The sequence below is a fragment of the Danio aesculapii genome, chromosome 2 (genome assembly GCF_903798145.1).
Source record: "Danio aesculapii chromosome 2, fDanAes4.1, whole genome shotgun sequence".
Taxonomy (NCBI): Eukaryota; Metazoa; Chordata; class Actinopteri; order Cypriniformes; family Danionidae; genus Danio; species Danio aesculapii.
Genome location: NC_079436.1, coordinates 49,646,432 through 49,674,386, shown reverse-complemented (window position 1 = coordinate 49,674,386; position 27,955 = coordinate 49,646,432). Strand labels below are relative to the sequence as shown.

At 37.7% G+C, this 27,955-nt stretch overlaps 2 protein-coding genes across 3 annotated transcripts in view; both read right to left on the bottom strand.

The window, feature by feature from the left end:
• The window catches only part of sh3gl1a (SH3-domain GRB2-like 1a), a 61,984-nt gene extending 56,272 nt beyond the window's left edge, over nt 1-5,712 (bottom strand). The window contains exon 1 of one of the 2 annotated variants that reach the window (XM_056481533.1): nt 5,501-5,712. In XM_056481533.1, the coding sequence (XP_056337508.1) occupies nt 5,501-5,545 (45 nt within the window). In that variant the 5' untranslated portion in view covers nt 5,546-5,712. The remainder of the gene's footprint in view (nt 1-5,500) is intronic. The other variant, XM_056481542.1, reaches the window with a different exon arrangement.
• Nucleotides 5,713-10,669: 4,957 nt separating this feature from the next.
• The window catches only part of rorcb (RAR-related orphan receptor C b), a 41,104-nt gene continuing 23,818 nt past the window's right edge, over nt 10,670-27,955 (bottom strand). Inside the window, exons 8-10 of the mRNA XM_056481522.1 lie at nt 18,497-18,607; nt 16,633-16,745; nt 10,670-14,922 (exon numbers count right to left, since the gene is read on the bottom strand). Coding sequence (XP_056337497.1) covers nt 14,761-14,922; nt 16,633-16,745; nt 18,497-18,607 — 386 coding nt within the window. The 3' untranslated portion in view covers nt 10,670-14,760. The remainder of the gene's footprint in view (nt 14,923-16,632; nt 16,746-18,496; nt 18,608-27,955) is intronic.

The window sequence follows — 27,955 nt, the reverse complement described above, 5'->3', positions numbered from 1 at the left end:
GCAGGCCTCTTTCTGATTAAATGCATGAATAGAAGGGACTGATTAAGAGATTCAGCTAAATAAATATATCATCTGAGATTTGCATTTAAAAATCACTTATTTTATCTGACTGCCATGGGTTTAAACCGACTTGCTAGTACCTAAAAGGGTTGTTTACCAACCACACGATGAAGTAAAGCAACATTATTCACTATAGAGAAGAAGTAATTAGATCGGACTGTATTCAAGTCATATTATTTAATAATAATAATAATAATAATAATAATAATAATAATAATAATAATAATAATAATAATAATACATTATTTATATTGCGCTTTTCTCAGACTCAAAGCACTAACAAGAGCATCAAAACACAGAAGAGCATGAAATACACAAAAATGTAATAATAATAATAATAATAATAATAAATTCATATTTAAAAAAAATACAAACATCCAAATGTTTTCCTTAATGGAGAACAGAACAGAGAACAGAGATAATTGTATATAGTTGAAGACAAATTGATTAGACATCCTGTGAAATATTTTACCACATTTTTTAGACAGTAATTTTCATAATTAATACAATTTTTGCAAGTATATTTTAGTATTTTTTACTAGTAGGTGCAATTTAAAAACATAACTAGGTTAAGTTAATAGAATTAAGTTTTATTGTTAGGTTTATTTATTCAATTATTAAGATTAACTAGTACTTTAAGTCATTTGACAGCAGTGGTTTACGCTATAGTCAATGGAAAAAAATAAATCTTCAATTGCTAATATTGACATGTATATTATCTCAGCCAAGCTAACAGATTTTATTTTAATAGGAAAAGTATAGCAATTACTGTGAAGATCCATTGCTTTGTTAAACATCACTTAGGAAATATTTGAAAAAGAATAATAATTAAAAAATAAACACAGGAGGGGTAATAAATTTCTCTTCAACTGTAAAATTATAACTAAAATTATTCACATCATAGTTATTTTCCTGAATACTACTTATGCTTTACTGTATAAATCAAAAGTATTGCCATTTAATTAGCATAATTAATTTAGCATAATACAGTAATGCATTGCGAAAACAACATTAAAAGGAAAAATGTGTAATGTGTTGTGCAATACTATAAACTGAACTGGAAATTGAAATGTGCATAACCATCAGCAGAATATCACTAAATTACAGTGTAGGAATCCTAAACATTGTGGATGAATATACAAGGATACATGTATGTATTTATATATTATAAGCATAAATCCTCACATTACAAATGACTACGTATATGCATAATCTAAAAACAAACCCTAAGCACATCCAAATTAAATAAATGCAAGTTAATAAAGTGAATCTTTCAGTAAATGCATGTGCTTTAAGCTCAAAAGCCTCAGTTAGAAGTTCAATGTGAACTCCTGACCACTTGTTGAACTGCAAAGTAAAGCAAGGCTAGCATTTATTGCAATGTTTATGTCATGAGGGACCATTCCAGTAAATTAGTGACTCAATGACAGTGTCATACTATGACATCACTATGAATCTCTTTGTAGCTCTTTTACTGTAATTTTATAGTCTTAACACGACTTACAATTATACAAACTTGGTTTACTCTTAAAGTAGGCCTACTTGTATTAATATTATGTCCTAGTTTTGTAAACTAGTTTTGTAGCTTATGATGTTTTATAGCTTTTAGATATATAAAAAAGATTAAATATAAACACAATTCTAAGACAAAGAGCCGTAAAATCTACAGATTTACCTGACTAGTTTTAAATACACGCGTGATGACAAAAGATGCCGTCCGGTAGGGCTGGGCGATTAATCGTGAAGTAATCGAAATCGACATTCAGAACCTTTAATCACTCTAATTTTTCCAGGTATTTTTTTTTTTTATTGCTTTCCTTACAGCGTATGGAGTCACGTGATCCCGCTCTGTTAAGGCTGATTAATACTTCTGCGTCGAACACACGGGTATGGTCTGGCGCAGCCTTCGCAAGCTCGTATACCTGCTCACCTCTTTAAAAAAATGTAACACGTTGCACATTTGCACTATATGGACGATGATTGGAAGCTGCCCCAGAGATGCCTTGAGACAGCATATTTTCTATTATGATAATCAATAAATAATCATAGATAGTAGACAGTATAGTGTGTGTTTCCTTTTATTATTTTAAAATCAAGTAACGCACCCTTCATTCAGAAATCTCTCACTTGTAATATGTGAGCATGTTTACTGTGCAAAACCTGTCAGTGAACTATAAGGGCCAAAAATGTAATAAATAAATAAAATAATCGCTGATTAATAGTTAGAGTAAAAATGTTCAATTAATCGAGATTTAGATTTTAGTCCAAATCACCCAACCCTACTGTCCAGGGGTGCTTTCCAAAACCATTTTTAGCCAACTAAGGTCGCAAGTTGTGTCGTTACAAAGATAGTCTGTTGATTTGCCGCTTCCCAAATCTATCATTCTAATGAACATTCACAAACTGTGTCGCAAACTTGTACGCTTGCAACTACACCTATAGAGGTGTAGTTAGAAACAGTTTCCGGCTGTGTTCTATTCCCAGTTATCCCCCCTATGCCCTATTCATTTAGAACATTCTATCATTTAAACTTGGAATGATTAAAATATATTTAAAAAAAAAAAAAACAACAAAAAAAAAACAAATCATCTCTCTTACACAGAATTTGCTTTCAAAGTATTTTACAGTTCAGTTTGAGTGATCTTCATATTGACCATTAATCCCTTAGTAGTGCACTTTGAAAACATTTATGCCATTTTGAACACAGCCGTGGCTCATGATGAAAGCTATAGGTGACTTATTATTTAAAAGCTTGTGAAAACAACAATATATAGCATACGTTAATGATGTTAATTTATAGCAAGTTATTTATTAAGTATCTGTACTGTATATGACATGGGCCTGTTGGTTGGAACATTTCTGCAGTGGTTTGAATGTCAAATTTTAAAAGTAGACTTTCACAACATATAAAAAAATAAAAAATAAATAAGCAATATCCTACTCAATAATAATAATAATAATAATAATAATAATAATAATAATAATAATAATAATTATTATTATTATTATTATTATTATTATTATTATTATTATTAAGTAGAATTTTTTTTTCATTTCTTAATAAATAGCCCATTGTAAATTACAACCATTAACGATTTATATGATTTCTATATGAGATTAGAATACGTGCTAGCTAAGTGATTTTATATGGAATGTTCTCAATAATATTTGTAAATGAAACATATTTAGGTCCTATTTGTGTTGTTTACATTCATTTTATTTAATATGGAAAACGAGTGCATGTTTGTATTAAAACTAATATAGATTTTTTTAAATGTGTGTGTGTGTGTGTGTGTGTGTGTGTGTGTGTGTGTGTGTGTGTGTGTGTGCGTAAAACAAAATAATTTGCACAAAAAATTGTGGATTTTTTTCTCTAATAAAGTAGTTACCCTGCCCTGTTTAGAGCATCATTATGGAGGTTTTACGTTATAACTAATGTGGTTCAAACGATGGATCGGCGATAAAGCAACTACGGTTTGGGGAAACACTCGTCACTACATCGTTCATTTCCCAAATAATGCAACGTACTATGACAGTTCAGCTGCGAGTTATGTCTTTGTTTGGGAAACACACGACAGGTAGAGAACTAAAATAAACACGGGCAGGTTTATATCAATGCATGAAAACATTAAAACAAGTTAAATGAACACTACATGTTTCTTTAGAACTTCTGGTATGTTATTTATATTGAAGTAAAGTTTTATATTCTACAATCAACATCGCAAGGCATGTTTACCATTAAAATAAATAAAATAAAATTGTTCTCTAAAAAAAATTTAATAAATAAATAAAAACTGCAACAAGGAGCAGTTCAAAAGACATGCATCAAAGAAAAAAAAATCATTACAATAAATATTTTGAAAGGGGCATCACGGTGGCGCAGTGAGTAGCACAATCGCCTCACAGCAAGAAGGTTGCTGGTTCGAACCTCGGCTGGGTCAGTTGCCATTTCTGTGTGAAGTTTGCATGTTCTCCCTGGGTTCTCCGGTTTCAACCACAAGTTCAAAGACATGCGGTATAGGTAAATTAGGTAAGCAAAAAAATTAAGCTAAAAATTGGCCGTAGTGAATGAGTGAGTATGGATGTTTCCCAGTGATGGGTTGCAGCTGAAAGGGCATCCGCTGCGTAAAAACATGCTGGTTAAGTTGGTGGTTCATTCCACTGTGTTGACCCCGGATTAATAAAGGGACTAAGCCAAAAAGAAAATGAATGAATGAATGAATGAATGAATGAATATGTTGAAAATGAAGTACAGAGTTCAGTTATTTTATTTTGGTTTCTGAAGTATTTGAGCCACTTTCCCATTTTTTCTATTTACAACAATGAATATGACATTTACCCATTAGTAAAAATAAAGCTCACAACATCACAAAAAGAAAAATGTAAATCACATCTGTAAAAGAAAATATCTTCTAGAACATGGGTGCCCAAACTTTTTCTTATGAAAGGCCAAAAACTAAACTTGATTGAGGATGTTGGACCGAAGACATATATACCAAACTGTAAAGTTGTCAATGTCATTTCCTAATTTATAATTATAATTCATTATATAATTTATTATATAATTTAATACTATAATTTATGACATTTAAAATACTATATTTGTATTAATAATTATACATTTTTGTACATTTTATAATGAACATCTTCCAATAAAAACCATGAACAATCCTGTTTATAACACAAAAAAATACACTTTGCCTTGATTCGCTTGCTGATGTCTTCTGCAATGTCCGCTCTCCATCAACTGAATGTATTTATTTATTTAGTTTTTAATCTTGCTTTTTTTGTAGCTTAACAGTTAAAAAACAAAAGTTATGTTACATTAAAAATGACAATCTCTGTTAAAGGCATGCCCCCAAAATTACCCAACATTCTCCCTCTTATCTCAGATAGGAAGAAGGGCCAAATCTAAGGTTATCATGGGCTAACTTGGCCTGCAGGACCTAGTTTGGGCATCTGTTCTTGACAATAAAGGGGGACTAATATCATCTTTAATGAAAGCCATGTATAAACGTCAAACCAGAATTTAGAAGTAAATTCACAAGAAAAAGTAGGTGATCAAGTGTTTTTGGAAGATTTGAACAAAAGCTACACATATCAACATCAAAGTTAAATCTTTTCTGACTCATTAAAGTTTTATATTCGCACATTATTGAACAGTGACAACTAATGACACGCTGTCTATATAATATTGGGTCTGAAATGGCATGTAGGAATAACTTCAAAACAACATTAGCACTATTTAATACACTGTGAACAATGCTGTACTTTAATAGTCATTGACTGCTAATATGATTTCACCATTTAAAATACTTTTCTATTATATTATTAAGGAGAAAGCCAAAAATGTGCAAATATAAAACCAACTTTACCTCAATGTTATGCATCTATTGTTGACTCTAGTGTGTGACAAGTTGAAACTCGTGGCAACACTCACCTGACTGGCTTTATAAAACTGTTTCCTCAGTCCGGCGACAGACATCTTTGCGTTTGATCCTGTCGCTGTCACTAATTTCGGAGTAATTTAATTATATCAATAGTTAAAAACCAAAACAGCGAGCGTTTGAAAAGCTGTGAGAAACTAGCAATTCCTTCTTCCTGCTCAGACTAGAGTTTGAACCTGCAGTGCACGTCACACCCCATCATCTATACCGCGACGCGACGCAGCTAGAACGCTTCTATGCACGCGTCGCGTATGATATAGGAGTTCTGATTGGTCGGCTGCTTGCTAACGTCAGGATGCGTGGTTCACTTTGCGCGCTGTTTCTCAGCTATTTCAGCTATAAAGGTGTGACTTTTTAAAAGGTATTTTATAATGTGTTTACATATATGTTGTTTATATTAGTGTACATGTACTTATGGTTCTCTGATGGCATAAAAAGTTGTATTGTATGCATAATTATATGATCGCTTGAGTGCGTGGCGTTGCTTGAAACTCTGCAGCTTCCGGGTTAAACTAATCTGCTAGTGTTTACATTTATTTAACCACTTTTAGTTATGAGTTTTGCTAAAATAATGCTTTGACACACACACAAAGACACGAAAAAAGAGGTAAAAAACTCAGAATATATGAATTCACTTCAGTTGTTCTTTAAACTAACTTTACTGTAAATAAAATATAAACACTTTGTGCTACATAATCTATATTCACACACTAACGTTTATGAAAATATTATGTCTGAATTATAGGCTATGGGTGAAATAATTCTCACTTTCATTCAGAAAAACTGATATCTTTACATATAGTACAAATCAGGTACTTATTAAAATTTGCTAAATATATTGTTACAGTAATTTAAATTTCAGTGTCAGTCTTATGTAAATCACAGTGGAAAATTTATTAACAGATTACATGCTGAACAAAATACTAGTATATACCATTTTAAGCCTATCTTACACATAAAACATGGTAAAATAACAACTATTTCACTATATCACATCACTTTCCTTAAAAGCAGCATATTTAGTTCTTTTTTTAAAAAGTTACTAAAGATTGTAATGTATTACTTCCCCCCTATACTGCAGATCAATATACATAATTTTACAAAGAACTGTGCAAAATTTATTCAGCAATTAAATAAATTCATTCATTTTCCTTTGACTTAGTCCCTTTATTCATCAGGGGTCGCCACAGCGGAATGAACCGCCTACTATTCCTGAAAACTTGACTGACAGTTTCAATTTACTAGAACTTCTATGTTAAGCTGCTTTGACTCAATCTACATTGTAAAAGCACTACAGAAATAAAGATGAATTGAGGTGGGTTTTCTCCGGGTGCTCCGGTTTCCCCCACAAGTCTCAAGACATGCGGTATAGGTGAATTGGGTAAGCTAAATTGTCCATAGTGAATGAGTGTAAAATATGATATATTGTGTATGATAGTAAAAACACATGACAGTCATTCATTTCCCATGAAACAATAGACATACAGATTAATAGTGCTTAATAAAAAAGTATTATATACAATTTTAAGTCTATCTCTTAAAAAAATAACTCATATTTTCACATTACTTTTCTTAAAAAGTCCTGTGAAGAGATGATGCCAACCATAGAGCACTTCTAGAGGTCTCCATAATCCTGGACCAGGCCGTATCCTGAGCAGATGCTGTGGTGGTTATGGAGGAGTGGAGAGCATGAAACTGATTCCTGAAAGACCCCAGTGACAGACGAGTCTCCGCATTGATCTCATGGGCCAGCCTGAACACCATCCGGTGAACTACTCATATCTGCAGCTTCTCCATGATGGACGTTCAGGGTTCTCCAGCCTCCGGCGCCAAGACTGCAGCTCTGCACAAGAAGTTTGGCCAGAAGAGAAAGGGTCGTGCCCAACTGAGCCTGATCTCTCTCTCAAGGTTTTTTCCTTCACTTTCGTCAATTGGTGAAGTTTTGTTCCACAACACTGGCTTGCTTAGTTTGGGACGTGTGGAGCTGCACATTGATGGATTTGCTCTTCAGTGTTTGGACTTTCAGCAAAATTAAACCACACTGAACTGAACTTTAACTCTGAAAACTGCACTGACAGAGTTTCAATTTACTAGAACTTCTATGTTAAGCTGCTTTGACACATGGTATAAGAGCTACAGAAATAAAGATGAAATGAATTAAAAAAGTAGCACATTTAGTTACTTTAAAAAAAAGTGACTTAGGATTCTAATATATGAGTTTTTACTGCAGATTAATACATAATTTTACAAAAGAACTGCAAAAATTCTTCAGTAATTAAATCAATTTTAACAACAGAATCCACATAACTCAAGGAAGACAAATCACAAGAGGCGGCGTTTCTTTTTAAAGAATAAAATCCATCTTTAGTCTTTATTTATTTAGTCATACTCCGTGTCTTATAAGTCAGGCTGAAAGAACCTGTAATAGTACATTAGCAGAAAGAGGAAAGGTCTTTGACACTTTGTGGTTGACATTCACAAAAAATATATATATTTAAATATAGCTACAGGACACAGTGATCAAGAATACGGGTCTCCTATTCGGTGCAAAGTGTGTGCGTCATGTATGTGAAGGTGTGTGTGTGTGTAGTCGGCAGAGGATACTGGTGACCAGCAATCTCCCTGAGAATAAATTGTCTTTTTTGTGTGCGTGAAACACACACACAAACATCTCTTCTATGTAAAAACAAAACAAAAACATAGATACAAACGGGTGACTGGATGAGACAAACACAATCTGAGGAAGGCATGCGTCAAAGGCCTAGAGGTGGGGATTGTCAAAACAACACGTCGAAAAAAGCACATCACACAGACAGAAGTCCCATATTTCTCATTCTTCTGAACCGAGGGCAGGCCACGTGTCTTGACGAGAGCGGTTTATAATGACAAAAGACAAATTTCCTCTTGTTCGTTAAAAAACGGAGACACATGTTTTATCTTTCGTACAGAATACAAGCTCATCCATTCATCGGGAATTGGGAAAACAGTGTGTTGAATGTTTAGTTGTACTATAAACAACACTGTGAACCTGGAAATATATGATGCACAGAAAATAGCATGGAAGGAAGCGGTCCGGACCACAGAAATGGACAAGAGAGGTGATCAACAATATACAAAATTATACAACAGAAAACTACAGCCGTGCTCCAGCAAGAGTGGCGTGAATCTCTTATGTTTTGCTCTCTTTTTTTGTCGTCTTCCAGTTTGTGAAGTCCACCAGATTGAACAAGAGTCTTTTTTTCTCATCCCGTCCAGCTGAAATAACCGTCTTTGTCCTTTAAAAGTTGGATCTGAAGTAGCTCCGCGACAAAATGGGCAAAAATAAGTCCAATGCCATTTCGTTTCTTTCCATTTGCGTGTCCTGAAGGAACTCAATAGCCTGCTGAGAAAAAGTCCTGGCTCGTTTGAGTTCCTTTTACATTCCCATCTCTCTTCATGTCCTGCTCCACATGTCTTTCTCTCTCTTTCTAGACTAAATATTCTCATTTATTTACATTCCTATTCAAAATAATCTTTTAGAAATGTCCATCGAAATTAAATGAACATGTATTTGTTTCTTATTCTAAAGTGGCATATACAAGGGAAGGGGAACGTGGGATTGAGGTTTCTCATTGCATTCAAATGGCAAAAAACTATTGAAACTAAATAAAATAAAACAAAATAAGGTGCAGCACCGAACACTGTCAAAATGTGCCTGAGCAAATAAGAGCATGTGTGGGTGGAATTACCGCGACAGTTCAATACAGTCATGCCGAAGTCTGCGAACATCTTATATAGCTATGGAAGTGAAAATTAAAGAGACCATTTGGAAATTGTTCGTTTCGCTGGACGTACAATTTACAGGTATGTGTTTGAGTACAATCAAATTTTGGTTCAGCAACTAATTTTTTCCCCAAATGTAAAAACAAAAGTTTGTTTCTCTGGATTTGCAATTTACAGTTGTGTTTGAGTGCATTTTCATGTGTTTTGATCACTTTTATTTGTTCTGCAACTAATTCTTTTCAAAATGTAAAAACAAATAAAATAGTGTTTCTCTGGACTTAAATAAATAAGGTTTATATAAAAGCACTATATTAAATAAAGGACTAAATACATTTGGACATAAATTGACAAATGGTCAAAAAACAACAACAAAAATGCCATGTTTTACACTCAATAAGTGACTTTTACTGCTTGTTCAAAATACATATTTAAAATGAGTTAAAACAACAATTCTTAAGGTTTTTTTGGGACAACTTAATAGTTCTATGTTCAATTCACAACTAATTATTTTCTAAATGTAAAAATAAATAAATAGTTTGTTTCTATTAAATAAATAAAGTCTATATAAAAGGACTACATAAAATAAAAAACAAATTTAATTTAATTTAATTTAATTTAAATGAATTTTGGCATAAATTGACAAATGGTCAAAAAAAGCCAACAAAAATGTCATGTTTTACATTCAAAAAAGTGACTTTTACAGCTTGTTCAAACTACTTATTTAAAATGAGTTGAAACAACACAGTCTTTCAAATGTTTTGGGACAACTTAATAGTTTTGTGTTCAATCCACAACATTTTTATTTTCCAAATGTAAAAACAAATAAAATAGTTTGTTTCTCTGGACTTAAATAAATAAAGTCCATATAAAAGAACAATATCAAATAAAGGACTAAATAAATTTGGACATAAATTGGTCAAAAAACAAAACAAAAATGCCACTCAAAACAGTGACTTTTACAACTTGTTTAAACTACTTATTTAAAATGAGTTCTTAACAACAAAATCCTTAATTTTATGGGGGAAAACTTAATAGTTTTAAGTAGACTTAATAGTCTTAGTCAGACTTAGACCAGTCTGTGCTGGTCTTTATAGTCTTAATAGACGGTTTTAGAATTTTGTAGACAATACAATTCCAGTGTTTTAACTTCAGAAAAGTTAAAATATTTGGTGGAATAAGCCAGATTTTTTTTATCACAACGAATTAAAACATTTGCCATTTTGACCAACTGTAATTTTCTTAAAAAAATATTTACATTAATTTATTTTAAATAAAAAAATATTATATGTATATTTTTTTAATCAAAGCAACTTACTAGTGAGTAAACGCTGAAGTTAACTTGAAGTTTGGAAGAAATGTTGTCATATGTTAGGAGCATGTATTTACTGAAGCATTTGTTGTTGTTGTTGTCAATGGAAGGGCTGCTTTTTTAAAACAGTACTTAGTGGGTTTTACAAAAGACTATAGACCTTATTCTTCAAGTACGAGGGGGAATCCATTGGAATCTTTTTAACTTGAGACGTCTGGTCTCATTCACATACATTGATTTTTAGACAGTAAAATGGCTTCATGTTGCAAACTTGTCATGTACAGTATAGTCTTAAACACACTTGTTGGTATAGCAAGTGGTTTGACCATTTTTTGTCCTTTATTATTACGTCATTTCTTCAATAGTCAACTAAATCGAAAGTTCTAAAACAATCGCAAAAACGGATGCACTTCCGTATTGAAGAATAAGATCAAACAATACACAAGATGTGTCACTCATTTAGTTTCGAATAGGGAAAAGTGTACCAGTCAATATGGCAAATGAAGCCCCGCGTTCTAGTACAAGAGCCAATCAGCGATCAGTATAGGCTGATGATTCTCCAGGGGAGGGGTTCAAACCAGACGTGAGTCTTTGCAGATTCTGTGTGACTCAAATGTTTAGAAATGAAGCTAAAAAGACCGTTGTTGTTTTATCTTATTGTTGTTACTTAATATGAAATTTAATCGTAAGCTTGGCAAGAATTTGATGTTTCCCCATTCTAACAGAATGACCGAGCATACTGCCTGAGAGCAGTTTCAAAGAAGGTCGTTGAGTGAAATGACTTGCCTAAAGGGACTTTGGTTTTACACAAAGTGCTGAGCTTTCCCCATTTTTAGAAGATTGCTGCCATTTTCATCTGCGTAAAAACGCTTCAGTGGACAATTAAACAAATATTAACCTTTTACTCAAAACACATAAATAATGAACCAAATACATCCAGAGAAGTTGACAATTTTAAAGTGATCTCTTGTTTTTTTCTCTCTCCATAACCATGTATAACTGTATTCTCATCTGTAATTAATAAAAACGCGCCGTTAAGCGCTTTTGCAGTGAGAACTTGTTTGCTTGAGTTTAATACTGTACCAAGTTTTATTGAGGTATGAGGTATGAGATCATGCAAATAACTGCTGAAGTGAGGTCTGTGTGGTTTTCTTAGCTTTTTTTTGTTTGTAACAAAAGGTGTTCACAAATGTTTGGTCATGACCGCACAATCGAACTGTTCATCTGGTTGATGGTCAAAAGAACTGACTTCTATTCCACATTAGAAAACAGTTTAGCACACTTATGATTTCTGGTTCGTTTAAATAGCACTGAAGGAACATTCCAGGTTAAACACAAGTTAAAATCTGATTTAATGAAGAACTACAGTGTAAAAAGCAATTAGGTACTTTTAAAAAGTGAATAAAGTCAATGAGTGTCCTCTATTTTTAAAAGTAAATTCAACGAATCACTTTTTACAGTGTACAGTGTTTTTACGGGCTTAGCTGCCCAATAGACGTTAAACTGTAGGTGCACGTTTATCAATATACGTTCATTTTTTAGACTTTTATACATGTATCTTGTGCATGTCATGATTTTGCCAAGTACGATGCGATCCTGGATTAACATCTATGTTGATCCTGGAACATAATTTTTGTTCGAAAATGTAATTCATACCTATTCCCTACCCCTGAACCCAACCATAACTGTTAAATATTCCAAAATCAGAAGGGAATAATAGTTGGATAACAATCACGTAAAATCGCTTAAACCTAACTGTAAGCCTAAACTTCACATAAACTGTAAACGTATCCCTTAATTCTGATTGGCTGATTGGAATGGTGTTCCAGGATCAACATAGATGTTAATGCAGGTACTTGTCCCACTTGGTGAAATCAGGTTGGTAGTATGTTGTATTTTGTTCGTAGGTTTAGACTACACAATATCAGTCCTATTTTGGCACAATGTCTTTTAAAGTTGGTTTTGTGGCGATTTTTAAACAGAAATAGGCATTGCGAGGCAAGAATTGAGATTTTTTCTTGTATAGTTTGGCTTAATTTGATAAATGAATAAATTAAAACAGATTTTGTGTCTTGGACGATTTGATATGCCCTGAAAAATTACCAGCTTTATCACTTTTTGGTCACATTTCGACATTGCTAATACATTCTTGCTGTCTTAAACTTTTTAGTTGAATCAAATGAACTGTCTGGGACTATTCAATTCGTGCTGAAAAATAACCAGCTTTATCACTTTTGGGTCACTTTTCAACACTGTAAATAAATTCTTACTGTCTTAAATGTTTTAGTTGAATCAAATGAACGTTTCTAGTCATCTCTAGTCATTGACTTACATCAATCAAACGAACAAAAAAAATTAAGTTAAACTTTGTGTATTAGTTGAGATCTGATTTGCTTATTAAAATAGGTTAAAGCAATTTTTGTCATTGCATTTTTTATATTGCATGAAGGAGTTTGCTGTGAAATTGACCAATAGCAGAACAGAATCTCATTGGTTTTGCTTTTCAACTAAAAAAACTAAAGAAAGGCAATAGAAATGCTAATAATAATCCTGCTTTTATGTCTTTACTGCTTTTCCTCAGTCAGCAGAAAACAAATTGCTTTGGTTACCATTGTTTTTTTATGCTCGTATTTCCACATACAGTTCTCCCAAGTTCTGCCTGCTTGATGACATCATGCATGTCATTAAAGACGGCAAGCAATGATTGGTCTGGAAGCCTCATGCTACTTGCTCAAGAATTTTAAGAACAGGTCAAACACGATAATATGACATGAGAAATGTCAAAAACAAAAATATTGTGTAGTCTGAAGTGATAATTCACAATAAATGTATATATTTTTTCCTAAATACATTATGTTTGAAGACATTATTCGAAGTTAATTGTTAAAACTACATGTTTTTCAAAATGTCTTAATATTATTGTGGTAATTAATATTAAAAATGGAGAACTTAGCTTGTATTTAACGTAGAATGTTCCTTTAAAATAGCTCTGGTAACATTGGTCCCTTCGTTTTTTTAACATTCTGGGCGCTTTTGTTTGTTTGTTTCAGAGCGGATTGTCATAAAGTCTCATGATGCATAACGCAAGACCAAAAGTGCATTATAGTACATTCGGTCTCAAATGAAAATAAGTGCTTTTGTTTTGGGGGATACATTCATGATTCACCTGAGGGTGAAAAAACGAGGGAAGAGGGAGGGGGAAAAAAAAAGCGATATAAGTGCTTAAAGAGCGATTCAGCGGGGAGGGACGTGTGACAGTCACCTAGCATGTTGTAAGCGTCAAATAAAAAGCGTTGTGCTCTCCTGAATGTTACAGTGGAAGAGAGTTTGATCCTGAAATTCTTCATTTATAAAACCTCTATTATTGAAAAAAAAAACAATGTACAGATGCAGAATAAGTGGCATGCTTAGACATCAACATGTTGTCTACATCTGTACACAATCGGTAATTCAGGAGTGTTTCCATGAAATTAAAAACAGATCTGAGAGCACAACTCCAGGAATAATCTACAGGTTAAGTCAGAATTATTAGCACCCCTGTATACTTTTTCCCCAATTTCTGTTTAACAGAGAGATGATTTTTTTTCCCAACACATTTTTAAACATAATAGTTTTAATAACTCATAATTGATTTATTTTATCTTTGCCATGATGACAGCACATAATATTCTACTAGATATTTTTCAAGATACTAGTATTCAGTTTAAAGTGACATTTAAAGGCTTAGTTAGCTAGGCTAATAAGGCAAGTTAGGGTAGATGGGCAAAACTAAAAGGGGCTAATAATATTGACCTTAAAATGGTTTTTAAAAAATTTAAAACTGCTTTTATTCTAGCCGAAAAGACTTTTTCCAGAAGAAAAAATATTATCAGAAATACTGTGAAAAAATTCCTTGCTCTGTTAAACATCAATTAGGAAAAATCACAGGAAGGCTAATAATTGTGACTTCAACTGTACATACGAGCGTGTTGCGGAATCTGAAACACTTGATTGGCCCCTGTTGTAGTGTAGTGAATGAGTTTGTGCTGGTAGTATTTAACAGTGTAATAGATTCTCCCTGGAGCTTTTTTTTTTTTTTTAAATGCTGTTTTTAGAGATAATGTCCTCTCATGTGTTCACACATGCTCTTTACTTCCCCTTCTCTCACTCTGATTCTCTCTCTCCCTCACTCTCTCGCTCTTTCTAACTGTTGGTGGAGTCTGGGAAGTTGATCTCGCTGCCGAACACTTCCCTGTACAGAGGAGGGAAATTGTAGGCCGTCTCGGGATGAACTAGGCGGAAGAACTCCAGCTTGTCAATATGCAGGTTACAGATCGATTTCATCTGAGGGAGTTTAGACACCATCTGCGAACAAAGGACAATGAGAGCGTCATTATGATGGAGACAACAAAGATAAAGTGTTGGATGCTTTAAAGGTGAGTTTAGATTTGAAATATTTGAAAAACTCTGGTAACACTTTCTATGAAGCCCATGCTTATAATGAAATATAACCTGGTTTATAATTATTTATAATCATTCGATAAATGCATCTATAAAGACACAACAAACATTATACTGTATTATAATGACATGTATGGCTACATAATAATAATAATAATAATAATAATAATAATAATAATAATACTGAATTAAAACTTATAAAACAATATAAAACCTTTTATTTATTTGACTGAACACTATCTGTTAACTTACTAAGAAGTCTGTAACTATAACATAACAACGTTTTAACATTGCAGACTGCATCTTTATACTGCATCTTTATGCAACATAATAATAATAATAATAATAATAATAATAATAATGTATTAAAACTTATTTAACAATATAAAACCATTCATTTAGTTGACAGAACACTATCTGTTAACCTACTAAGGAGTCTGTAACTATAACATAACAGTGTTTTAACATTGCAGACTGCATCTTTATGAATACAATCATGACTGACTAATGCTTATAAATCATTGTATAAAGTCATATGAACATGTAAGAAATCGTTTGAATGGTAGTCTATAATAGTGATTTTAATAGTCACTGTGTATGGTATCTTAACTTTAAAAACTCACAATAAACCCACTAAACATAAATTTTACTGATACAGGATATTTTATTTACATTTCTCAGTACTTGTCAAATCATTTTTATTTCTATATTTCTGCTTTATATAATGCAAATTGTGTCAAAGTAGCTTTACAGAGACATGGACTTGTAGTTATGAAACAAAGACACTGTAAAATAAAGTGTACGTAAATATGTTTTTCCCAAATCAGGGTTTCTGCTGGTTTTATAAGAGTAAATTGAAGACTTTTAAAAGACCTTTTAACTAAAGAATATATATATATAAAAATTGAAGGGAAAACAATACAACAATGTGTTGAGAACTACATTTAATGTCTAGGAAGCACATCAAGAGTTGTATTTATAACAACATTTCATAGTAAAAATATGAACAGATGCTGTAAAACCTGTTGAACTCTTCATGTGCACCATAAACATTATACGTAATGATCTATCTATCTATCTATCTATCTATCTATCTATCTATCTATCTATCTATCTATCTATCTATCTATCTATCTATCTATCTATCTATCTATCTATCTATCTATCTATCTATCTATCTATCTATCTATCTATCTATCTATCTATCTATCTATCTATCTATCTATCTATCTATCTATCTATCGTCTTGATAGCCACACAGTTTAGCAGCTTAATCATTATCTAAAGTTTACATTATTATCATGTAATTTGACTTGCTGCTCTTATTCAAGACCTCAATATTTTAAGGCCTTAATTCACAGAAAAGCACTCAAAAAATTCCTATTTTGCTGCTTGTTCAAACTTTTCAAACTGAGATTTTTTTGGGACAACTTAATTGTTTCATGTTCAATCTACTTGTTAACTTAATCGATTTGTATAATCGACAACATGAATGAATTGTATTGAACCCTGTTTTTTTTTTTACAGTGAGCGATTTAAGGCTGTTTTAAGATCCACTGAAATCCAGCTGAATAGTCATGAAGTTTTCATGTGTATGCGTGTCTGATTCCTCACCTTGTCCAGTTTCTCAACAGTGGCTCCGTTCATATGCAGGCTGTGCTGAAGAGCCACGTAAACCTTCTCCTGGAGCTTCTGAACCTGCTGGGACTCCGTCAACCACGGCCGGTCTGAACGCCACACAAACAAAGAGCAAACTGTGACAACACGTCTCATTTAATCTCATCAATATCTTACTGTAGCTAGGCATGCGATTATAATTGTTTTTTTAAGGTTTACTGTGGTCAAGGTTTAAAAACTGCAAATATTTTCTGTGATACCATTTCTACGGTATATGTACGGTTTTTGTTTTGTTTTTGATGTGTTTTTTTACAACTATTTTATGTAGTTTTTAGGGCAACCATATCTCCAGAAGAAAAAGACCCCCACATCAAAAGCTCCAGGTCAGAGCATGAATCAGTAAACATTGGAAAAACAAACCAACATACCAGCATGCTATAGACCTGAACAGTACAGTAGTTTACTTTATATCCAAAGACAAGAAAGATATCCAAAGCTGTAAAAAAAAAGTGTTTTTGAAACTAATTAGGGCTAAACGATATACCATATATCGCAATGTGTGTATCTGCAATAGTCACACCGCAGGATTAGTTTATTTATTAAAGATTAAAAGATACAAATATTAGTAAATATTGCTATTTTTATAATTATTTATACAATGATGGCCATGTTGTTTTACATTTGATTGTTCAATTTCTGTACAAGTTTTCGCCTGGATTTTGCCTAGTCAAATTCAAAAGCTTCCCAAATCCACATGCAGAGGTGTAAATGCAAAAGTTTGGTAGCATTGTAAAGAAAACCCTTTTTAATTTTCATAAAACACTGTTGAAAGTGATTAAAAGAAGAGTATATGTTGTCTGTGTTATAATAAACCCCTCCAAAAAGAGGCACTTTTTTGTTTGTAAACTCAAATTTGAAAGTGTACCTTTCAGGTTCTGTATGGTCTAGGTTGCTGTAAATATCTTTTGTGTTTGCTGCACATGTCAGTAATCATAGGAAGAAAGAAAGATGTCTCTATAATAATCTATGCAAAAGTTATTCTATTCCAACTGCTGAGAAAACGGAACAACTTATGGGGGTATTGGGCCAGTACGGACCATTAAAGGATATTTTTCAATAATTCAGTAATTCAGTACCGGGTGCCAGAGTTTGGGAGGTTATGCAGATGCACTGCATAGAAAATTACTTGATTATCCCAGTCAATTTAAATGATTTAAATCTTTCCAAATACAGCTATTCAAATGATCTGGGTGAAATTTGGTGAAATATTTATCGCAACAAAACAAACATACCGCAATATTTCACAATATATTGATATTTTTACTACTGAAACTAATAAAAAAATAGCAGAAGTAAATAATTTATTTGAATTATTTAGCCTGACATGTTTTCTGTTTTAAAATGTTTCCTAAAATAAAATATCCAATGGGGAAAAAGTATATTGTAGGGCAGTAATTACAATACCAATAAGGTGATAGTGTGAAACAGTGATATTTTTATTCAATTAATCTTTATTTCTATAGTGATTTTACAATGTAGATTGTATCAAAGCAGCTTCACACAGAAGATTTTAGTGAATTGGAACAGTGTCAGCTCAGTTTTCAGAGTTTAAGCTCAGTTCAGTTTAGTTCAGTTCAGTGTGGTTTAATATATAGAGTCCAAAACACTGAAGAGCAAATCCATCGATGCGCAAATCCATCGATTTTTATAAAAGGTTATCATACCGTCAGAATATTATACCAGCCCATGCCTAACCATAGCACATTTGTTTTCTTTATTTGTGAGCATACAAACCCAGGTTTTAAAACCCTGAGGAAATGAGTGTCTAAACTGATAGCAGACATGAATGCGAGAGTCTCACCTGGAGCTAGCAGAACCGCGGCGCTGTATAACGCCATTTCCTCCTCGCTCAGCTGAAGACGACTCAGACTTTTAGCCAATTCGAACACAGCGTTTACCAGGTCATCACACCCTGCAAACATATACACAAGCCACTTACTATACTGCAGATGGAGAAATAAATTACACTTCCCAGAAGGCTTGTCATTTTCCCAGAAGCAATTTTCTTTAGCATGAAATGATTTTTATAAATCTATTGGGTTCCGAAAGGAAATAAGATGTTCTTGTTGCAAAGCTTCAGGTAATTGAGGAGAATAAGAGAAATTTAAAAGGGATAGTTCATCATTTACTCTGCTTTTACATTCAATTTTATAAACAATGTTAAAAACCAGCAGCCATTGACCTCCATAGTATTGCTTTTTTCTTACTATGGAAGTCAATGGTTACAGGTTTTTAGCTTTCTTCAGAATATCTTCTTTTGTGATCAACAGGAGAAAGAAACTCTTAAAGATTTGCAACCACTTGAGAGAGTGAGGGGAGAGTGTGTAGATTTTTATTAATGGGTGAACTATCCCTTAAAGTACGACAGGCTTCTATGACTGTATTCGTCATGTATGTGTCTATAACTGTATTGTTTGCATTGTTAGTTTTATCGTAAAATCTGCATTCAAAGTCAGATTTAAGAGTAGCAAACAGATTTATTTTCCTTATTGTGACGCATAAATATAGAAAAGATTTTGGAGAAAAAAAATGTGTGCATCAGAATCAGAAAGAGCTTTTGTTGCCAGGTATGTTTACGGTTGAGGAATTTGTTTTTGTCACAGAAGTTTCCACAAAAACAAAGATGATTAAGAAATAAACTAAATAAAAAGAAGTAAATAAAGAATAAAAATATACAAATTTACATACATCTATATTACTATACACAATATTGTATGTATAGCTATATTATGTGCAAATTGAAATGTAAACTATGCATGAGTCATTGTTTGGATTTTGAGGTACTGAGATCAATAAAACATTTTAAAAGTATTTAAAAAAAAATTCACCAAAAAAATCAACCTATAGGTCTTGATCACACCGAACGCACTTTTTGCATCTTTTTTTAATGGTTTACTAATGGCCGTGGGCATTTTGTGCATTATTTTGTGCGCAAATTTGCATTGATGAGCAATTTGGCTGTTTGCACCAGACGAAACATGATAGAAATTTAAATACTGCCATTCCGAAGCACAGAATAGTGCATTCACTGCACTCCAACGAATTGGTAAGATTTGATAAGATCAAATAAATCAGTTATTAGAAATGAGTTATTAAAAATATTATGTTTAGAAATGTGTTGAAAAAAAAATCTCTCCGTTAAACAGAAATTGGAGGAAAAATAAACAGAGGGTTAATAATTTTGACTTCAAATGTAAATAAATCATTTAAAATGATGGTAAACCCTACTCTAAATAAATATCCAGTCTACTGGCCATCAACTGCTACTGAGGGAGGAGGAATTTAAAAACTTAATTGCTTGGGGTATAAATTATATATTTATTCCTATTTCTTACACCCCTGGGAACACAATATTGACGACTTGATGATACCAATTGGAAGGTGTTTGATAAAGGATGTCTCTAATCATTGACAATCATGATAGCCTTATTTAGTACCCTTTCTTTCTATATACTATCAATGGTCTTTAGTTTTATTCCCAATAATTTACTGGCTGTTGTTACCACCTTCCCCAGTGACCTCTTCTGGGCCTCAGAAGCATTTCAGATTACATAAAATGTTGCAATATATGAAAGCACAATAAAACATGATCAACAATGTGTTGTCAACATTAAAAGACAATAGTTTCTTTAAGAAGTATAAGAGTTTGTTGTATCTCAATGGGACTTTCCTCATTAAATAAGTAAATAAATAAATAGGCAGCTGATTCTGTTGTTGCCTAGTGACATAAATCGCATCACACTTCTTTTTTTCTTGTCAACAAATAAAGGCAGTCCGGTGCACCCCATGTTCTCAGAACGAAAAAGTGTGTTTGGTGTGATTGGCTCCTTACTCACTCACATGTAAATCCAGATCTTTTGTGAGTTTATTTTTTCTCATTGAACACAAAATGTTGAAAACAAGTAGCCATTGATATCCACTGTAGGAAAAAAAATAATCAATGGCTACCGGTTTCCAACATTCTTCAAAATATCTTCTTTTGTGTTCAACAAAAGGAGGAAACTAAAATTGGGTTTGAAAAAAGTGGAGGATGAGAAAAAGATGATAGAATATTGTGTGAACTATCTTTTAAACAACGAACAAATAAACTATTTCTATAACATGGTTTTTTTGTTATGTAATTGCTCTACAAAAACGATAGAATTTTTAGCTCTTTCTGATTTTAAACCCTTTAAAAAAATTATAAAAATAAAGTTTCATAATCTACAAATCATTCTGCTAACTTGCTTCAAGATAATGCATTTACTCAATATGCTATGCTTTCTGCACTGCTTCTGTTTAACTTTGATGAGCTATTACTCACCAGAGCATCACTTGTATTCAATAACTGGGTTAAAAACCCATTAGCTCTTGTGCCTTATTGATCCGCGACGCCTCCACTTTTGCTCTTAAGAGGCTGCTGGTGTTTTACATTATAATGCAAAAGTGGATGTGTTTGAAAATGAGTACTAGCACACTGCTTCCTGCATAGTAAACCGCTCAAATAGATTTCAAGCACTGAAAAATCCTGTTTAATGATTCTGAGCAAAACAAATATGACTGATATATTTTACTTTGACCTACATAAGACAACCAACTATAGCATTTTGCAGTGTAACAACTGAGTAGTTTATAAACTAAAACAATCTTGTCAGGCATTTTTAGAACAAGAACCATTTGATGACATTTAATCTATATAATAAACACTATTTAAGAATCCACAATATATTATTATACACAGAGAAGCCACAATATATTCATTAATCATCATAGATGTTTACATTTTGATCCTATCCTTCAAACCACTAGGTTTGACCCAACTGACAGCAATATATTTCCAATAATATAGAATATAATAAAATTTAGTATCATAACTTTTTGTTTTACATGCAGTCCAGCCTAAAATTATTCATACTCCTGGAAAATTGTGATTTAAAGTGTTTGTTGGAATGTAAATAAAAGCTAAAAAATATTTTTTCTGCAATGATTCCACTTGTACATCATCTTATTATCTTTTGGGAGATGTCTGTCATTTCTGGTCAAAAAAACTAAATTAAATATAAACTAGCTGGTTGTATAAAGTCAGAATTTTTCCAGGGGTTTGAATAATTTCAGGCTTGACTGTATTTTAATAAGCACATCACATGATGTTTTTCTTTTGCATTTTAAGTATAACATACACTTTTTTTTGCCAAGTTTAAATAAACTTAATAAAAAAATACAAATAAAAAATGTAAAATATGCTTAATATGCTTTATGTTGTACTGTGCCATCTGGTTGTGCAAGTATTCTCCCTGAATGGTATTTATGTTATTTACTTTCCTTTCTTTTACATTATTCATATACTTCAATATATAGTTTCATTGTTTATTTTGTGTACATTTAAAAGAGACTGTAAAGATTTCTCATTTGATTCTCATTCCTCCCGGGGGTTTGTGGCTGGGTGTGGTTATGTAACATTGAATAGTTGCAGACAATGCAGACAATGTGTTGTTCTCTGTTGTGCTTTCCTGTATTTACTTGTCTGTGCGATATGTATAAATTTAATATGTTAATTTGCATTTTATTATCATTTCTACAAAGTTTTGTACGTCTGAACAAATAAGTCATATTAAAAATATTAAGGTTTGTTGTTGATATTGGCTGCAATTTTTAAAATGGTGTACTAATATACAGTAAACAGTAGTGTATTTGGCGGAATATAATTGGTTCCCCTTCGGATGGGGAACTCCAATGCTATGTGGAAACTTCCACTATGGGGATTTCGTCAGAATCCAATCATCTGAAAGAGTATAAAAACGGGCCAATGAAATGCCAATGAGTTGGCAGCGTCAGCGTGCACAGCTGGCGTCAATGACAATCAGTCATGCTATAAAGACGCAGCCAGTGCCATGCTCGACATCCTTTCCTTTCGCTTTCAGAGCCTTTCACGAAGCTTCTGAGAGAGTCTTTGAGGGTATCTCCAACCTGTGTCTACACAGAGAGAGATCGAGAAGCAGCTTCTCCCGGTCCAGAGCGCGTATACGCAGTGGCAGATGGTCGAGCTGGGTATTTCTCCCTTGCCTGGCGTCCTTTGGGTCCGGTCCTCCAAGAGCGGTTTGTATATAGGAAAAAAGCTTTCCTAAAAGAGCAACACGGTCGTGCAGCGCGTCTTTTTCAAGACGTCACTCCGACCGTGCGTTTCTGGATGCGGTGGTTTCCTATCCCCGGATGATGGGCACGAGCACAGCGTTTCATGTCTGGGGGTCCAGCATGTTAATGCGGTGCTCGCGGGCAGTGCATGCCATCACTGATGTCATGTCTGTTGCGCAGTTAAGATCGCGGCTCGCTCTTGCAAAAGAGCCACCCACCCCAGTTGTCCCCCGCACTGCGGTTGGCACTCGGGCAGATCTGAGGGTTTCAGTGAGAGTAAATCCGCCGCCCCCGGGCCGTGGACCTCTCGCTCCTCCACGCGCTCCATCCAAGCTTCAGGTGAAGAGAAGCGCTCCGTCCTTGGATGGTCGCTCTCTCACCTGATGACACCGGGGGTCAGATGTCCATCGCTGCATCGGAGGATGGGCTGTCATTGTCTGATGAGGATGCGAGCCCGCTCGCTCCCTCCCTCCGGGGTGGAGAGCGCGGCGTTAGCATCTAAAAAGCAGACGTGATGGCCGTGCTTTCTCGGGCTGCTTCGGCCGTGGGTCTGGTGATGGTTTATCCCCCAGCCCCGCGGCCGGACCGACTAGATGGGTGTATGTGGAGGATATAAGGAGGCAAGACCTTCAAAGCCTCCCGTCCCCTTCTTCCCGGAAGTGCACAGTAAACTCACGCTGTCCTGAGGGCACTTTTTTCTGCCCGATCTGCGTGCGCTTCCATCCTCACCATCCTTGGAGGTTGGGCTGTCAAGGTCTGACGAGGATTCGAACCCGCTCGCTCCCTCCGGGACTTTGAGCGCGGCGTCGAATCCAGAAGCAGACTTTGCGGCTGTGCTTCCCCAGGCTGCTTCGGCCGTGGTTCTGGAGATGGTTTATCCCCCAGCTCCGCGGCCGGACCGATTAGAGGGGTGTGATGTGGAGGATGAAGGCGAGACCTTCTAAGCCTCCCCATCCCCTTCTTCCTGGATGGGCACAGTAGGCTCACGCAGTGTGCTGCGTGCGCCTTCCCCCTCACCATGCACGCTATGGCCACCTACCAGCGCTACCAAGCGCAGGCGCTGGCCCGGCTGCGCGAGGATGGTTCTGACCCAGGACTGAGCATGCGCTCCGCACCGCAACCGACTATGCTCTTACAAAAAAAAAAAAAAAAAAAAAAGTCGGCTGTGTGTGCCCTGGGAAGGACGATGATCACATCCGTGATCCAGGAATGCCACCTCAGGCTAAACCTGGTGATGTGCGTGACGTTGACAAAGTTCGCTTTCTTAACTCACCCATATCCCAGGCTGGCCTGTTCGGCGACACTGGCGGTGAATTCGCCCAGGAATTCACGCCGGTGATAGAGCAGTCGGAGGCGATGGGCGAGGTCTCTATCGGCGGGATTGTATGACCGCTCCCCCCCGCCGAGCCATCCACATCCACTGCTTTTTCGCCGAGGACGCCCGCCCGCAGCTTTGCTTCGCCGCCCCCGCCTGCGCCTCCGGCCACGCGGCTGCGCCGAGCATCGCGCCGGCAACCAGCGTCCCCCGCCCAGGGCGCCGTTAAGTTCGGTAAAACGGACCGCGAAGCGTCCCTGAGGCGGGCCATCTGGGGAGGAGGGAATTTGCTCTTTCCCCGCTGGAGGGCGGGGCACGTTATTTAAAGGCGTAAAAAAAAAAAAAAAAAAAACGCCATCAAAATCCTCAGTGAAAGAGCACTTTTCCCCTCCTCCGGATGTGACAGCCCGAACACTGCCAGTCTGGGACGCTATGCCTTCCAGCTTGCAGGATGGGTGCATTTCGCCAATGGCTCATGGAGCACGAGAGAACGGTCTCCTTTCTCTCCACTCCCAGCCCCTCTCCTGGAGTTTGAGTGCGAGACGAGAACATCTCCTCTCCTGCTCTCCTGTGGGACCCCAGCGCTCCCCGGATGAGCCCACTCACTCCACGCTGCCCCGCCGCTGGCACGTCAGCGATCGTGCGGGTGGGACCATTTGCGGGGGCTCTGCCTGCCTGGTTAGCGCGGGCCAGCCCATCGCAATGGCTCATCCATACGACCAGACTCGGCTATGCGATTCAGTTCGCTAAACGGCCTCCCAGGTTCACGGGCGACCAGGGTCAGTCCTGCGTCCGCCCCTGTCTTGCGAGAGGAGATTGCTGTCCTCCTGGCGAAGGATGCAATCGAGCCGGCCCTCCAGCCGAGATGGAGCGCGGGTTTTACAGCCCGCACTTCATCGTGCCCCAAAAAAAAAAAAAAAAAAAAAAAAAAGCGGTGGGCTATGGCTAATCCTATATCTGCACATTTTGAACCGCTGCCTTCACAGGCTGCGCTTCGGAATGCTTACGCAGATGCGCATCACGCGATGCGTTCGTCCTCAGGATTGGTTTGCAGCAATAGATCTGAAGGACGCGTATTTTCATATCTCCACACTTCCACGCCACCGGCAGTTTCTGCTGTTTGCGTTTGAAGGTCGAGCATGGCAATACAAGGTCCTCCCCTTCGGGCTCTCTCTGTCTTCGCGAGTTTTCACCAAGCTCGCGGGGGGTGCCCTCGCGCCCCTTCGGCTCGCCGGCATCCGCACGCTCAATTATTTCGATGACTGGCTGATTTTTAGCCCACTCTCGGGAGCAATTGATTATGCACAGAGACAAGGTGCTCCGGCACCTCCGCCCGTTGGGGTTTCAGGTCAACCGAGAAAAGAGCAAGCTCGCCCCCGTGCAGAGCATCTCCTTTCTCGGGTTGGAGCTGGACTCGATCACTATGGAGGCGCGCCTCTCACGAGAGCGCGCCGAGGTAATGCTGAACTGTCTGAGAGAGTTCGACAGAAAAAAAAGTGGTCCCCCTGAAATTATTTCAGAGGCTCCTGGGGCATATGGCATCCGTAGCCGCGGCGACGCCGCTCGGATTGCTCCATATGAGACCACTACAGCATTGGCTTCACGATCGGGTCCCCAGACGCGCATGGCACGCGGGCCCACACCGAGTGACTGTCACTGCGCTGTGTCACCGCACCCGCACCCCCTGGAAAGGACCCCTCCTTCCTACGGGCCAGTGTGCCCCTAGGTCAGGCGTCCAGGCAGGCTGTCGTTTCGGCAGATGCCTCCAGTATGGGGTGGGGGGGCCATGTGTAGCGGGCATGCTGCTGCGGACCTGTGGAGGGGAACCCAGCTGCATTGGCATATCAACTGCCTAGAGCTGTTGGCAGTGTTTCTCGCTCTGCGCCGCTTTTTACCGGTGACTGAGGGGGCAACACGTGCTGGTCAGGACGGACAGCACGGCCGCGGTAGCGTATTCCATCCAGATGGGGGGGTATACGCTCCCGCTGCATGTCTCAGCTCGCTCGCCGTCTGCTCCTCTGGAGTCATACGCGGCTGAAGTCGCTGCTTGCTATTCACACCCCGGATGGGCTCAACCGTGCGGCCAACAGGCTCTCACGGCAGCTCCTTCCCCGGGAGAATGGCGACTCCACCCCGAGTCATGCGTAAGTATGCACTCCCCCCAGTGAGCCTACTCGCGCAGTTTCTGTGCAAGGTCAGGGAGGACGAGGGGCAGGTCTTGCTAGTTGCGCCCCTGGCCCAACCGGACCTGGATATCAGAACTCTCCCTCCTCGCGACGCCCCCCCTGGCGAGTCCCTTTGAGAGAGGACCTACTCTCTCAGGGACAGGGCACCATCTGGCACCCTCGCTTAGTTCTGTGGAACCTCCACGTGGGGTCCATAAGACGCGACGAGGAAGACTTAGGTAACCTACCGGTGGCGGTGGTTAATACCATCACTCAGGCTAGTGCACCCTCTACGAGGCATGCCTACGCCCTGGAGTGGAGTCTATTCACTGAGTGGTGCGCTTCTCGCCGAGAAGACCCCCGATCTTGCCAGATCAGTGTTGTGCTTTCTTTCCTTCAGGACAGGTGGAGCGAAGGCTGTCGCGCTCCACACTGAGGGTTTACGTGGCCACCATCTCCGCTCATCATGATGCGTGGATGGCGGCACCGTGGGGAGGCATAACCTCATCATCCAGCTCCTCAGAGGTGCGGGGCGGATGTTTTCCCCCGCCCCCCTCTCATACCCTCTTGAGATCTCGCGGTAGTGCTACGAGCCTACGTGGGGATCCCTTCGAACCACTCGACTCAGTATCCTTGAGATTTCTGTCCTTGAAGACAGCTCTGCTGGTCGTGTTGGCATCGGTTAAGAGGGTTAGGTACCTGGAGGCATTTTCGGTCAGTGACTCGTGCCTAGAATTCGGGCCGGCCTACTCTCACGTTGTCCTGAGACCCCGGCCCGGCTATGTGCCCAAGGTTCCTACCACGCCGTTTAACAATCAGGTAGTGAGCCTGCAAGCGCTGCCCGCGGAGGAGGCAGACCCAGCCCTTTCATTGTTGTGTCCTGTTCGCGCTTTGCGAATATATGGGGACCACACTCAGAGCCTTAGATCCTCTGACCAGCTCTTTGTCCATTACAGTGGTCGGCAGATGGGAAGTGCCGTATCTAAACAGAGGTTGGCCCACTGGGTAGTGGATGCCATCTCCCTCGCCTTTGGGCCAGGGTGAGCCGTGTCCCCCGGGGGTGGGAGCGCACTCCATTACGGAGCATCGCATCCTCCTGGGCGTTAGCACGCGGCGCCTCTCTGACAGACATTTGTAGAGCTACGGGTTGGGTGACACCCAATACATTTGCAAGGTTACAATCTGCGAGTGGAGCCGGTTTCCTCAAGGGTATTAGGCAACCCTTGGTGATTGAGGAAACGATTCGGTTGAGGTGTCGAAACACGCTTGCTGCGCCACTCTCCCTAACCCGGAGATACGTGCGCTTTTTCAGCTTTGTCAGTTTAGTTCCCCATTTCTTTGGCGAACCCTGCAGAGTTCCTCCGAGGCCCCCAGCACCTGACTCAGCGGAGGAGTCAGGTGTTGGCCCGTTACGTTGTCGGCATGCCCGCTGGTCAGCCCGCGTTCTGGGTATAGGTGCCTGCTATGTGTGATCCCCGCTGGCGATCCCATACGTTCACACAGCCACGGTATAGTCCCCCCTTCTAGGGCAGGCTCGTGTCTTCCCTCCCCGCTAACCATCCTTATGCTAGGACCCCCCCATCTCTGGGCTGGTCCATAGATTGTCACCAGGTCTCCCCTCTGGGTAGCAGGTGAGCTCCGCAGCGTCCTCCCTATCGGGACTGAACGC